The sequence below is a fragment of the Camelus dromedarius genome, chromosome 3 (genome assembly GCF_036321535.1).
Source record: "Camelus dromedarius isolate mCamDro1 chromosome 3, mCamDro1.pat, whole genome shotgun sequence".
NCBI lineage: Eukaryota > Metazoa > Chordata > Mammalia > Artiodactyla > Camelidae > Camelus > Camelus dromedarius.
In genome coordinates, this window is record NC_087438.1 from 9878557 (window position 1) to 9893636 (window position 15080).

Below are 15080 nucleotides of genomic sequence, written 5' to 3' on the forward strand. Positions count from 1 at the left end.
GACAATGGTCCCCTAATGTCTTTTTCTCCTCCTTTAGAGAGAGCACCCCATTTCTACCTTGATTCACAGCTGCCTGGTTAAAATACTGAATTTCACAACCTCCTTTGCAGCGATCTGCAGTTGCAGGGTTAATTTCCACATCAATTGTCCTCAGGCTTAGCTGCACATTCTAACTATCTGATAAATATTAAAAACTACCAAGGCCTGTCTAGATCCCACCCCCAGGAACTCTGATTCAGTCAGTCTGGGATGGGGCCCGGGCGTTGAGATTTTTTTTAGATTCCCTAGGGGTTTCTATTGTGTAGCCAAGGCTGAAAACCACTCTTCCAGATGAGAAGTGAGCGGCACCATTGGATGTAAGGGGTAGAAGGAAGGAGAAGGGCTACACCTGGACAAGACAGAAGAGTGAGCCAGACAGAGCGTGGGTCCCCAGGGACGTGGTGGAGTCCACACTCCGACCTGAACCATCGATCTCGGGACTTCTTTAACTTGAGAAAGACATCAACTTCAGTTTTGCTGAAGCAATGTTGAATGTGGTGCTTCTGCTACCTGCAGACGACCTTAATCCTAAACAATGATACTGCCTTCCATTGTTTTCTTCTTCTCTTTCTTCTCCCTTTATTAATCTCTCCAGGCCAACATAATATGGACTTGAAGTCATCACAAATATTAGTCGTATTAATGAGTAAAATTTTAATTTCCATATTCTTAATTGTTAACCAGGTTCTTTTAATAATCTACACATCTTTCTGGGGTTTTTTGTTTATGCTTTTCACAAGAATATAGGTCCATTGCAACAGAGATCTTTGTTTTATTCACTCTTCTATCCACAGCGCCTAGAAGACCACCTGGCGCATAGTAGGTGTTCCATAAATTTGTGTTGAATACGTGTTCCTCATACAACTCTGTGGATCCGATGCCATTGGCAAGGAAAGTTTCCCCATCCCTAACACAGGTGATGTTTACTTAATTTATACATGTACTTTTTCTGCCTCCATAGGATATGTTATCTTCCACCTGTCCTTAATTCTGACTGGGTGTGAAGAACAACCAAATTTATTAAAACTCACCAAATCCTAAGTAGTTCAGACTCACGGTTAGCAGTGGTCTAACTCTCTAAGATCTAATTTTATAGTCTATATTACTCATTTCAAACACTTAGGTGTATCAAGTAAAGTAGACGAATTTTTATCAAAACAGTCTTAGGTGGTTATTACTTCCTATGTTAAAATGATTGATACACAAATTCACAGAGGATAGAGTGACATTTTAAAGATAGGATAGTACAAAAATTCATATCTCAATGATATCCACGTTTTACACCATTACCATTTACTCGAGAAAATCCTGGTGAACAAAAAATTATTTCAGAAAAAGCAAAAGGAAGCATTGAACCAAGGAAATCTAAGTTTATGAGTCTCTGGCTCGCATGTCCAAAGCATGATGGCTCTGCTGTTACTGTCAAATGGAAACGTTAGGCTGGCATTAGTCTGTGCTGTTTTACTTCTGTTTATGAATGAAATTCATTTTCTATCTTAATCTGTCATCACATTAAAGTATGTACCCAACTGAGAGTGTCTAGTCCACAGATGTTGGCAAAAAGGTTTTCCAAGTGGCATAATTATTCTAAAATTCAGAATAATTTTCCCCCTGGAATCTAGAGCCTGTTGAGCTGTCAGCTGTGCAGTGAGGCTTGTCAGAAGTGAAGCTGAAATGTTCTGTGAGATGCAAGTCGTTAATTACATGTTGCATTATTTCGTCCAACTGATGGTCCCAGACACATCCCACAAGTAGAGGATAATTAAATAGAAACAGTTTTATCCGTGCTGTGCCAAAGGCTAAAATTAAAACAAGTACTTTTAATGCTGAATAAATTGTACAAGGGGCATTGTTGCAATTTTTGATCAATTTCCCTTGAAGTGTTTGTTAGTATGGTTCTCAAATCTCAGGGAAAAGATGGATGGTTTCCCTACCTGTTGCTCAGTAGGGAGCCCAGTAACATCAAGCTGTCCTCCATGCTGGCGATGATTTCCGACGTACTGTCTCCTCGCAAGAGGAGCTCTCCGCGGGTTTTAAAGCTGCCAAACGTGAATGTTTTGTGGTCCCATTCATTAATCACTTGCTTCAGCTTTTGCTCAATGTCTCTCTCTTTCACCGCACTGATACAGATGTCCTATTAAAATTTCATCATTTTATCACATGAAAGGCACACATGCTTCTTGAATAGTCTTGATCAGCAGAGGTCCTATCTTTTGCTTTATATGTCTCTAAATACACTTATATTTCTTGACCTAAACTGCAATATAATAAATGGCGTCTATGTAGATATAGATTTACCCTAATTTGTAAAATTTCCCACCAAACTAGTCCAGAAAGAAAGATGACAGAAAAGATAGCACAACAGTGAAATATTATTTGGCCGTGAAAAAAAAAGAAATCCTGCTACTTGTGACAGCATGGATGGACCTTAAGTACATTGGGTGAAGTAAGTCAGACAAAGACAAATACTATATGACAGCCCTTGAATGTGGAATCTCTAAAAAAAAAAAAAAAAAAACCTTGAAAAAAACAGAAAGTGGAATGGTAGTTATCAGGGGCTGGGGGTGGGGCAATGGGAGAGATGTTATACCCATTCGCAACTAATAGATAAATAAGTTCTAGAGTTCTAATCTATGCTACAGTGATTATAGATTGAAAACTATATTATAAATGTTAAATTTGCTAACAGACTGGATCTCAATTGTTCCCACCACTAAAAGAAATGATAAATGAGATAGAGTTGCTAGCCAATGCTACAATGGTGATTATGTTGCCATATAAATGTATCAAATAATATGCTGCAGATCTTAAAGTTACATAATGTTAAATATAAATTATATCTCTATAAAAATTAAGATTAAAAAAGATATGCAATAGTCTTTTAAATTTTGAAGCTTTAATCAAAGACAAAATTTAACGTGTCTCTGATTTAACTCTAAAGTCAAATCAATGCAGTATGAGAGGAGGGAATTAACAGAAACCTGACTTCTTCCCAGCTCTCTGATCACTTTCTCTGTCTTCTCTGCAGCCTTATCTTCTCCTGGACCATTCGTCAAACCCTTCCTTGCCCTCTTCTTGTCTCGCTCTGCACTGCCTCTCTGAATAGATCCACATTCATCTGCCTACTGGGCTTCTCTGCTTGAATGCATCAAGGGAACCCCAGACACAGTCTGTGAAATATCAAACTCATGCCCTAAATCAAGCTCATAGTCTTTGCACCTTGTCATTCCACCTGATTCCCTTCCAATATTCCCTGTCTCAGTGACAAGCACCATCATCCACCTAGATCTCTCAGCAACAAAGCTGGAGTTCATCCTTAGCTCCCCCCCATTTCTCTACCATGTTCTCTCCATCGTCAAAGTCTACCCAGTTTTCCTCCTGTCTCATCAATCTTTTCTCCCCTCTCCAGCTTCGCTTCCTGCCACCTCATCTGACCATCATTATCTCTTGCCTGGGATATTTGTATAACCTCCCAATTGGTCTTCCCAGCATTGCCCCATGGCCTCCTCCAGTCCTTCCTCCTCACAGCGACCTGAGTGATCATCACAAAATGCAAATACCATGTCATCCCCTGCTCAAAATGCATCTCCCAGATGGCCTCCTACTGCTCCAAAGACTGAAATCAATGGCACGTTCTAGCCCCACTCCGTCTCCCCATCCTTAGCTGTCTCCTTTCTCCCCGCTCTCCATGCCTCAGCCACCCTGGCCTTCTGGTGCCCCAAACACACCTCAGGACCCTTCACACATGTTGTTCCATCTGCCTGACATTGTCTTCTTTGTACTTTCCAAGCCCCTCATCACCTCTCCACACAAGCACACCATCTTCACCCAGCAGTCATGCACACACACCCCAGCCTCCCTAACCTTCATTGCTCTCCCCTGACTCCTAGACAGGTCCAGCCCCATTATCAGAGGCCCTCATGGAGCAGCATACTTCCACTTCAGTGGTCAGTGGCATTTACCGCAGCTTGTAACTCTACCTTTATTTGTATAATTATTTAATTATACAAGTTAATGATCTATGAATGCAGGAATGCATTCTTATATCCCCAGCACTTAACACAGAACCTGTCTCCTAAACATTGTTGAAGGAATTAATAGCTAAATGTCAGGAAAGGAGTTTTAGTTGTCCTAGCATGATTGACTGCTCCAACAGTCCATAATGTAGGAATACTATCAAATACATCCCACGGAACCTTCTAATTTCCCACCACATTGTACCCTCCATCAGTGTACCTCTATTTCCTCTTTGTATTTCAGAAGCGGTGCCTCCACAATATTTCTTAACTTAAAAGTTTCATTCCCCACATCTAAACTGTGCCCAGTGAGAGCAGCTATCCTTTTCCAGTGCCTCTCCATCATGGCCTTACTGGCCATGTGCTCCAGCAATGGGCAGCACTCGCTGAAGTCATCAATGGTCTTCTTCAAATCCAAAAAAGCCTGCCAGTCCTTCAAGGCCCGGGGTAGCTTCCTACATCTGCAAAGAAAAGCCAATATGCAGGGAACTATGTTCAATACCTTGCAATAACCTTTAATAGAAAAGAATATGAAAATGAATATACGTATGTTTATGCATGACTAGGACATTGTGCTGCACCAGAAATTGACACATTGTAACTAACTGTACTTCAATAAAAAAAAAAAAAAGAAGAAAAGCCAATACGAAAGATCATTTGACTATAAGCCCGGATGTCTGCAGTCCAAGACTGACTGTTTGCACATCTATCAAAAATAGTCGCTTTGAATACCTGTCACTTTTGTAAATCTCATGACTCAGAGAATAGTTGTTTGTAATATACTTTTGCATTATAGAACATTACTCCTTCCAATCAGGAATGATTTTTTTTTCAATTCCCTCATAAAAATTAACTACATAAAAGGCATTATTTGAAAGCATAGGGGTACTTGCCAATTCAACTCAATTCTACAAACACATATTGAGACCCTACTAAGTACACAGCACAGCACAGTGTACTAGGCTGTCAACTGAAAAACACAACAAATGACCCTCCATTTTCTTTGGGTTCAACACTTAAAAGATGTAGAAAAATCACAGGGTTCTTGCTTTTATTCCGGGAAATCATCTAACATAAACTTCAAATGTTTGGTAACTGTAATATAAATAGAGATCAGCTCCCTCTAAGCTGCAGAAAAGCCCATGACAAGATTCATCCAGGTTTAAAGGATGTGCTTGTCTCACCAGGCACACACAGGGGTAATTAATAAATAGTGTTTGACAAGGGTGATGTCAACGGACAAGAGCAATGCAGCACGTTGTGCTTTTGAACCATCCGAGTGAAAAAAGAACTTCACAGCCTATTAAAGAGGAAAGCATTTGAGGTTCAAGAGCTCTGGGCATACTAAACACTTAATTTCTCACCTGTTCTGGAACTCTAAAAGTTCACTGTTGATTTTTTCAATATTCACTTCTGACCAAAGGATATCGTGATAGCTATCTACAGTTTCTATGACGCTGTTGTACAGAGTGTATATTTTCTGTAGAAGATTTAGTTGCTTCTTGATTTCGAGAAGCTGGGGATACTGCGTAACTGGCAAGCCAAAAAGCTCCTCTCCCCCAGTATAGGTGAGGTATTTCCGATAGATATTATCAAACTGATTCTAATAAAAATACAAGTGAAAACTCATCAGAAATGATTCACACATGAATAAACATACAAATGAAAAAAAAAAAGATTGGCAAATGATGCATGATCTCTGAGCACATGTAAGTAAGAACACTAAATGAGTATATTTAATTACATAGAAACCAATTCTAATTATAACCATACCAAATCATATTTTTTAATGTAACTACATACTATATTCCACAATGGGCTTCTCTATATTAAGGGGAAAAATGTATGTGTTTAAAATACATTAAGGTTTTGATTGTATGGAAGGTCAGAAAAACTAAAAAGGTCACCTGGAACATGATAAGCCTATCACTGGCTTCCTGGGGTTTCAAGCCGCTTGCCATTGGCCCATTCTGAAACAACACGTTAAAATAAACAGAAAATAAATGAAGTGTTTGCATACAAATTTCATGAGTTCAAAGTATTTGGATATCAAACTTAGTTCTCATGTACTAAGTACATGATAGGAAACTTAGTTTTTTATTTATAAAAAAGGACTCAGGAAAGTGATTCATTTGAAAATATTTTCAAGGCCAAAAAAAGCCAAGTTAATGCCACAACTTCCATATGTCAAGAAATTTTGAAAATTAAACATGTTAGGTGACACAGGCAAAGAAGGGTCAATAACTATTCTGTAGGAAGCACACACAATGTCTGGTTTTGACCTAAAACACTAATGCCAGATACCTCACAGAGTTCACCACTCTAATCTTTTTGTAAAGTGCCCTGTAATATTAACATTCCAATCAGGTTTTCCTACAATAGACCATCTTAGATATCTGGATTTCTGTGCTTCTTTATCCGTGAAGTTGGTGCATGAATCCAGTCTCCTAACTTCATTCACTTTGTGGTTTGTGTGCTACTAGTTAATATACACAAATTTTACCCTACAGGCTACATATTTCCTTTCTGTAAAACATTATAATTGGCTGGAAATGGTGTCCTTACACAACATATTCCGTGTAGAAGATTCTGCACTGAAACTTATTTATGTATGATTAAATTATGGACTCCATCTGGCTTGTCCACTTTTGCATTTTCAGCACCAAGGGCAGTTCTAAGTATTTTCTGAACTAATGGGTGCTCTGGGAAGGACGATCACTACAACCCTATGCGAACAGTATTTGTCCACACAAATCTAGAAAGATTCAACTTCAGTAAGAGACCAATGATACAACATAAACAGCACTTCTAAATTTTCATTTTACTGTTAAGTCACTCTGGATGAAATGTAAGGGGGAAAAGGATTGTGAAAGGGAACTATCTTTGCTCTCATGAAAATAAAACTTCCATTCCTAGCAGATTTCATTAAATTTGACATATAATCTTTAAACCACAACTACATTTTGCATGCTATATTCACTCTTCCCCCAAATTACAAACAGAGAAAGCTCAAGTCGTACCAAATCATAGTCCAGATAGAACTGGTGACAGTCTTGGAGGAAGACCTGCACGGTACTAACAAGTTCTTTCCTGAAACTGGGCTGCAGTGAGACTAATTCATTCTGAACTTCACTGGCACGTGCCAGAAGCTTCTCCCAAGTGTAACGCAGAGTATCGACTTTGTCCATCTCTTCCTTTGCTATCAGAAGCCCACATTTGTTAAGTAGGGCATAGGACTCCTATCAAAAAAAAAAAAAAAAAAAAGGAAAATTTAATTTCTGCCAGTCAGATGCATATTAAAGCATTAGAATGGAAAAGCTCAGCATGACAAGGAAACTACCCAGACACTTATAGTTACTCTACTTGCAAACTTGGAAAAGCTTAAGTGAGTAACTGAGTCACTAAGCTTCAGTGTCCTCATCTGTAAAATGGGAAAATTTGCTGACTGTGTCACAGGATTTTCTTGAATATTGAAAAAACATCACTTTAAATGCATTTTGAAAACTGTAAATCAGTATCCAAACAAAAAGCCTTTTTACTTAGGCTCCTAAAATGTATTTGAAGACTGCAAAATTAAATCAAGTCAATTAAAAACATCCAACAATTTAACCGCTAATTTTAGAATAACAAAATAAACCAGAGTTTTAACTCCATTCCATTTCACTTTGTTGGTAAAAGATTCCCATAGTAAGACATAAGAGGGCATACTTGAATCAGAGCCTGGGCCAAGTCATTGCCCTCAGGATGCAAAATCCTGGCCTAGTCTCTTGCCTAGAAGATGAAAATGAGGTAAAGTTTGGTTTTCATGAGAAAGGATTTTTCCTAAGAATCTCTGGTCTCTTCTCCCACCATTGCTCTTCCCCATAGACACTGAATGAATACGTGATTATTAAAGTAATGTGCAACATTAATCAAATGGTATAACGTCTTTGACCCTCAGTTTCCTTGTGTGTAAGTTGTAGCAAGGATTAAACGAGTTAAGATAGGTAAATCCATGAATGGACACTGTCAGTGCCCCATCCAGGTCCTGTTTACCAGCTGGTATTTACATCCCCAACTGTTGGGTGTGCTGGCTTAGGGATCAAGCTGCCTTCTTCCCCTTGAAAACTGTCCTCAGCCAATAGGCGCCTCCTCATGGGGAGATTACAGTCAGTGACCAACTGATAAGGGGAAATAAAGGACAGTCCCCCTTGCCAAGGTGGCATCAACTGTGTGGTGTAAGTCATGCTCCAGAAACCCCTATGGGATTAGGTGGAAGTTAGTCTACAGCTAAGATCACACCCTCCCTTCGCTTCCTCCCACCCCTGACCTCGTCCTTCCTGTTGTGCTCACTCCATTGCTCCCATGTCATCAATAAATCACTCGTACAGAAATCCTTATCTTAGGCTCAGCCCTTAGGGGCCTTAGATGCCATGGAAAGGACTAGAACTGACCCATATGAGGCACCCTATAAAGTTAGATATTATCATTACTAAAATTGTTCTTCTTAGGTTTAGCATCTATTTGTAACTCCAGTCCAGACCTAGTCAATATTTCAGCTAACAGTACCCAACATATGTAGACATTTCTATAGAGCAAACTGTTATCACTTACCTCGATAGGTCCCACTTGAAAGTCAATGGGGATCTGCTGCTCCCTAATTTCCTTCAGTGCTGCCATAGCAATTCGAATATCATCAAGGTCTTTAATTGGCCGACTCAGTTTCTTATTGAATTCTTCAACAAGTGTAAAAATGTTTTCCATCTCACTTCTGTATTTTTTGTTACAGTGACGGCCAATGACAAACATCCAGGCCTTCGTCTCAGCAGTCAAGGTGAACTTCAAGTCGGCTGTAAAACCCAAATGCCCACAGTTCAGTTTGAAAAACTTGAACCAGTATGAGGAGACACAGTGCCACTGTTCACCAATAGTAAATACTTTGCAGGCTGATAGCCCTCTAACACCTGAAAGCTCAAACTGGAAAAAAAGTTAGTTTTTCCTAAATATTATATATTCATTCACTTTATCAAGCTTGTTTTGCCACAGTTCAGAACACATTTCAAAGTGCCAAAAAATATTTTAAAAGTACATTATCAAAACTTTTGGGGATAAGCCTCAAATGTTTGTTATTGTTATTTCTTAAAGAAAGTTTTTTTTTAAAAGGGTACATTTTAATTCTAAATATAGACTCATCCCTCCTCTGAATTAGCACTTATTTCAAGGTTTAGCAGCAAAGTGTTCAAAATAGTCCAGAATAAATAATTATGTGGAAGGGACTTAAAAACAAATCTACAAATTGGTCTTAAATCTTGAGCCTCATAAAAGGAAAGTCAATCTTGAAGAGAGTTAGAACTCTCTGGAATACTAACCTAGGTAGAGAGACAGAACAACACTGCTGGATTTTTATGTCTGGAAGAAGATGAACCAACCTGTGCACAGAGCAAGGGCGCCCACACACATGTACTCGGGCTCCGCACTAATTTCCTGCTCTAGTTTTCGGAAGTAGAGAATCTGGGATTCAAATTCAGAAAGCAAGGGGTTTTTCATAATAAATGTCATAACTGTTTCTTCTTTCTCCTTTTGCCAAATGTGATTGTAGCGTTTGAAGCAATCCATGGATGTAATAACTTCCTAGAATACAAATAAGAGATTTGTGTAGAGAATCAGAAATGACACCATGACATATGTGAATATGTCAACTCCTGGTGGTTCCCAGGGATTTATTAAAATGTCTCATTTAGTGACCTGTGTGACTAGTTGAAAATGCCACAGAACTGGAACTAGATACAATCGTGTAAACAGTAACCCAGGATTGTTAACAAATGAAACTGCTACTGGCCCTAGCCAAAAAGAGAGGGGGACAGGTTCTAGAGGGGGAAAAGAGAGAGAGAGAATCCATGAAATCTCCTGTGGACAGGGCCCTGTGAACTGGAGCTGGACCTCAGGTCAAAAAACTGCAGTTCACGATCATGCCACAGAGAGGGTGGTGCTGAGAGGAGAAAATGCTCTGAGGTCAGTCTCTTCCCTCGCTCAGAGCTCCTCTAAGAGTCTCATTGGTTGAATCTACTGGAAGCCTCAATGGAAACCTATTGACTTGCTCCCTAAATTCAGAGGGTGGAGATTAGATCTAGAGGGGCAAACAGAATATATTCAGCATCAAACCCCATTGAAAGATTGCATGGAATTACATAAAATGTGTATATATTGGCTAAGGACTGGCATCCATACAATATTAAATCAGTCCATCCAGAAACATTGTATATATTTCTGAATCTTCCCATTCCTATTTTTTTAATTATTCGTTCTGTTTTAGAGAAATCTTCACAAAGACCCCACAAATTTCTGATTATGTATGTTCCTAGATATTTTTCTGTGATGTTGCTACTGTAAAAAGGATCTTTTCCCACTATTCTTATAACTTTATGGATAGCATATAAGTTTTCTTAAAACACTGGTTTTTAGCAAACATCCTATTTGCTACAAAGTGTGCTCCCGTAGGATGAACTGGTTCTCTCACAACTGGCAAATAGGGAATGATGTTAATCTGATGGGAAGGTCACATTATCAAAAGCTTACTTGTCCCAGCACTTTGTTCTGTACCCACTAAAGCAGCAAGTCCTACAGGGGCACAATTCTTTTTGCCACTTCTTTCTTTCGGGTCAATTTGGTCACCAATTTGTTTTGAAAATGTTTTCTGAACAATTAGACTTGATCTTTGTATATTTTATCTGTAACTCAGCATTTTCAACTCTTTCTTACACTACCTTCTACTAAGTTTCTTTCACCTTTTGATAGTAAAGTTCAATACTGATTATAACGTCATTAATAGGTTAATATTTTACTCTGATTGGTGTTGTTTTTATTATCTGGTTACAAAATTTCCAAAGTTTGGCATGTCTGTCTCACAGCCTTTTTTCTCATAATCCATGTTATATTAAGTGCGCAACTTTGCAAAACAGGCTTTTCAGGAATATATTTATTGCATTACAGCAGAAATGCCTACAGTTATCTTTGAACTGACTTTTAACTTTCACTGGGCCATATTTTTTTTCAGGTTAGCACCCATGGATTATTTGGTACATAATCATATCATCTAAAAATAATTAAAATTTGTCTTCTCATTTCTAATGTTTATACTTCATGGTAATCAACTTTTCTCTTGGCTTATGTTATCATTTCAGAATTACTTCTGCATGAGAAAAATATCTTTAAACTGAAGTAGAGTTAAAAAAAAATACCATTTAAAAAAAAATAGAGCATCACCAACAGCACTCTAAATGGTCGAATTACTTAAAGCAAATTTCACCAAACTGTACTAAGGCAAGGAGTAACTTTACTCCAACGCCCCACATGCAGCTAAAAGGTCCCTCAGAACCTCAGAATTGAGATGTCTCACTCATTAAAATGCAGAAAACTAAGCCTGTCACCACTTGTCCCAGCCACAACTGATCCCCTGCCTTGGGCTGAGAGCTTGACAAGCACACTCAGAATGCACTGCCACAGCCTGTAGACATATTCACAAATGTATGATGGTTTGGAGAATGAATTACAGATTGTCAAAGATTCCTGAATATGGGTATAAATTCCCCAATCCTGAGCTCTTTCAACACCCAGTAGTTTATAATTTTAAGAACATACCCTAACTAAATAAGTTTTAGACTTTCATTTGTTTTATCTAAAAGTGTCTGTCTTTATTAAATTGGAACTTATGAAAGCATAGGTAACCTCATGCCTAAAGGAAAAATTACATGAACTACATATGTAGGGCTGCTCTACTTAAGTTATTTGAATTGCCAAGGTTATTTTGAGTGTTTGGTCCAGCCCATCGTTTCAAGTCAGGCAGTGTTATAAGTCGATGACCAACCTATGAAATGTGCTGAATGTAGGTCAGATTTACATTCTTTTTTTTAAATTGAAGTATTATTGATTTACAAAGTATTGTTGATTTACAATGTGTTAGTTTCTGGTGTACAACAAACTGAATATATACATATATATATATTATTTTTCAGATTCTTTTCTATTATGGTCTATTACAAGATACTGAATATAGTTCTCTATGCTATACAGTAGGACTTTGTTGTTTATTTTAGATATAGTAGTTCATATCTTCTTATCCCAAACTCCTCATTTATCCCTTCCCCCTTTCTTCTTTGGTAACCATAAGTTTGTTTTCTATGTCTGTGAGTCTATTTTTGTTACATAAATAAGCTCATTTGTGTCACATTTTAGATTCCACAATATAAGTGATATCATGTGATATTTGTCTTTTTCTTTCTGACTCATTTCACTTAGTATGATAATCTCTAGGTCCATCCATGTTGCTGCAAATGGCATTAATTCATTCTTTTTATGGCTGAGTAGTATTCCATAGTGTGTGTGTGTGTGTGTGTGTGTGTGTGTCAATGGATATTTAGATGGCTTCCATGTCTTGGTTATTGCAAATAGTGCTATTATGAACATTGGGGTACATGTATCTTTTCAAATAACAGTTTTCTCCAGATATATGCCCAAGAGTAGGATTGCTGGATCATATGGTAACTCTATTTTTAATTTTTTAAGCAACCTCCATACTGTTTTCCATGGTGGTTGCATCAATTTACATTCCACAAACAATGTAGGAGGGTTCCGTTTTCTCCACACCTTCTCCAACATGTATTATTTGTAGATTTTTTTAATGGTGGCCATTCTGACAGGTGTGAGGTGATACATCACTGTAGTTTTGATTTGCATTTCTCTAATAATTAGCAAAGTTGAGCATCTTCTCATGTGCCTGTTGGCCATCTATATGTCTTCTTTGGAGAAATGTCTATGTAGGTCTTCTGCCCATCTTTTGATTGGGTTTTTGTTTTTTGTTATTGAGTTGTATGAGCTGTGGTCAGGTTTACATTCTGATCCAATCAGCTATGGCCAGAGGAAAGGGGCTGGGATCAGAGGATATTCTGTGGTTGAGGAAGAATCATTCAGAAGGGTTTATGGCTGTGGTGGCCATGTCTAGCACTATGGCCAAGTATGCATATATTCTTCCAGAAATAGTTTGGCCATCCTATCAGTGTGAAAAAGGTCCTTCAAGTTATTCTAAGTGCCAACCCTTTCTATTATTTTAAGGAAGACATAAGATCCATACATCTCCTCCATATGATATAAAGGCAAATGGAACAAAAATGACACAGATTTGTTGCCAGTAGTATATTGATTTCAACTACTGTCCTACTCTTAGGTTTTCATAATAGTGGCTGCTTTATATTCAGAGGAAAGAATGGACTTTATTATTGATTTATTTTATTGTATTTTCTGATTACTGAGACACTTGAAAACATATTTGAATGTTTATTATCATCAGAGACTACTCTACTTACCTTTATCATTTAGAACAGAGTTTGATAAACTAAGCACTAGACAGACATCTACTAAATTGAATTATGTGAACACTTATCCTAGGGCAAAATTAAATGCAGGACCTTCAATACATTAAGAAAGGAAAATTGAAAATGCATAAATGCAAAAGCTTCCAGCCTCCTTAGGAACACATTAAAACTAAACTTAACATTTCCTCACATGGTGACAGCAAAGGTAGCTTTTCAAAACACTTGCAAACAAATGAAACTCATTCTATCAAAACTGAGTAACAGAAAAGATAGATGTATTTACTGAGTAGTAACTGTTCCCTCAACACTGAGAAACAGTTTTAAAGAGTCAGCAAGTCTTAGTGGCCATGTGAATATAGATTTTTTCTTATGTAGAAATTGACTTCACGATTTTGAACCTTTTTGACCACAAGAACAGAAAAATAATTGAGAGAAGAGCAAGTTGTAAGAAAAAATTAATTTGAGTTTATATCCAAGTCCAATAAAAGTTTGTGTTGATAATATTAATATTTTTAATATTCTCAGTATTATATCCACATGACTATACAGATAAATTTTCATCTGATAGTTTATAAGATTTGCCTGACTACACAAATATGAAAAGTTGAGTGTAAATCTTATTTTATTTCAAATGATACAAGTCAGCTTTAGCGTCACTGACTCTTTGAAGGTGGATTACCGTACCAGTCCAGTTTGTGGTTTGACATATCAATTTTTTAACAGATTTATTTATACTACGTAACTACATAAATAGTTTAAAGGCACTCAACAGAAGACAATATAAAACACAAAAATAACAGTTCTCTTTCCCCTTGCAATCTAGAATGAAAAATCTTTAGTTAAACAAACATTTGCTGGGCACATACGAGATTCCGTAAGCTGCTCTCTGGAGGCAGAGTGGGTAAGACCCAGGATCCATGGAGGATGAGCTTTTCCACTGAACTTCACACAGACACATGTTGTACAGCACAGAGCCCTGGCTAAGAATCCTCTTGGCATACCTTTTTGGTGGAGTTGATGATTGTGCTAAGCACGGAGACTAATTTTACAATCTCTTTGTTTTCAGACACATTCTTATAGTAGTTCCTGGCTTGCACAGGAATGGGTAAGTTTACAGATGCTACCTCAAAGGTATCTAAAAGCAAAAAAAAAAAAAAAAAAAGAAAGAAAAGACAAAAACATTTATATTAACAGCACAGGGCACATGCTTTTAAAAGGTGAGGGGATTTCTGTAACGGTAAAGTAAGGACCCCAGAAAATCTTTATAAAAGCAATTGAAAACACTGGGGAAATTTGTCAATATCAATTTTTGCAGGACTCTGGAAATTAACCAAAGCTTCCAACACTTCAAGGAGTGTTTGTTTCCTCAAGAAAAAATTTGGGGAATTTTGGTAACAACAGTGAGTTTTATGAGGTTTTGAACTTGTTCTACGCCCACTGCCCGCTGGCTGTGTGGTGGCCCTGAGAAACAGGAGTGCTTGGAGAACCACTGTGGCTGTGAAAACCGCACAGCAGCCTAGCAGCCGCCAGAGGGGCCAGCCTGGGTTTACAGCGCCTCAAGACGTCCCATAGAATTCACCATTTGACTTTCTGGAAACTCCCTGGGAAAGTCCCAGTCAAAGACTTTATCTGTATTTGACCTGAGAAAATCCCTGTCCCCAAGGCGATTGTCAGACAA

At 37.9% G+C, this 15080-nt stretch overlaps 1 protein-coding gene across 1 annotated transcript in view; it reads right to left on the reverse strand.

Annotated features, from left to right (window-relative positions):
- The window catches only part of DNAH5 (dynein axonemal heavy chain 5), a 236785-nt gene that overhangs the window by 127464 nt on the left and 94241 nt on the right, over positions 1–15080 (reverse strand). Inside the window, exons 22-29 of the mRNA XM_064479570.1 lie at positions 14404–14537; positions 9464–9665; positions 8649–8884; positions 7076–7294; positions 5963–6025; positions 5420–5658; positions 4276–4516; positions 1974–2173 (exon numbers count right to left, since the gene is read on the reverse strand). Coding sequence (XP_064335640.1) covers positions 1974–2173; positions 4276–4516; positions 5420–5658; positions 5963–6025; positions 7076–7294; positions 8649–8884; positions 9464–9665; positions 14404–14537 — 1534 coding nt within the window. The remainder of the gene's footprint in view (positions 1–1973; positions 2174–4275; positions 4517–5419; positions 5659–5962; positions 6026–7075; positions 7295–8648; positions 8885–9463; positions 9666–14403; positions 14538–15080) is intronic.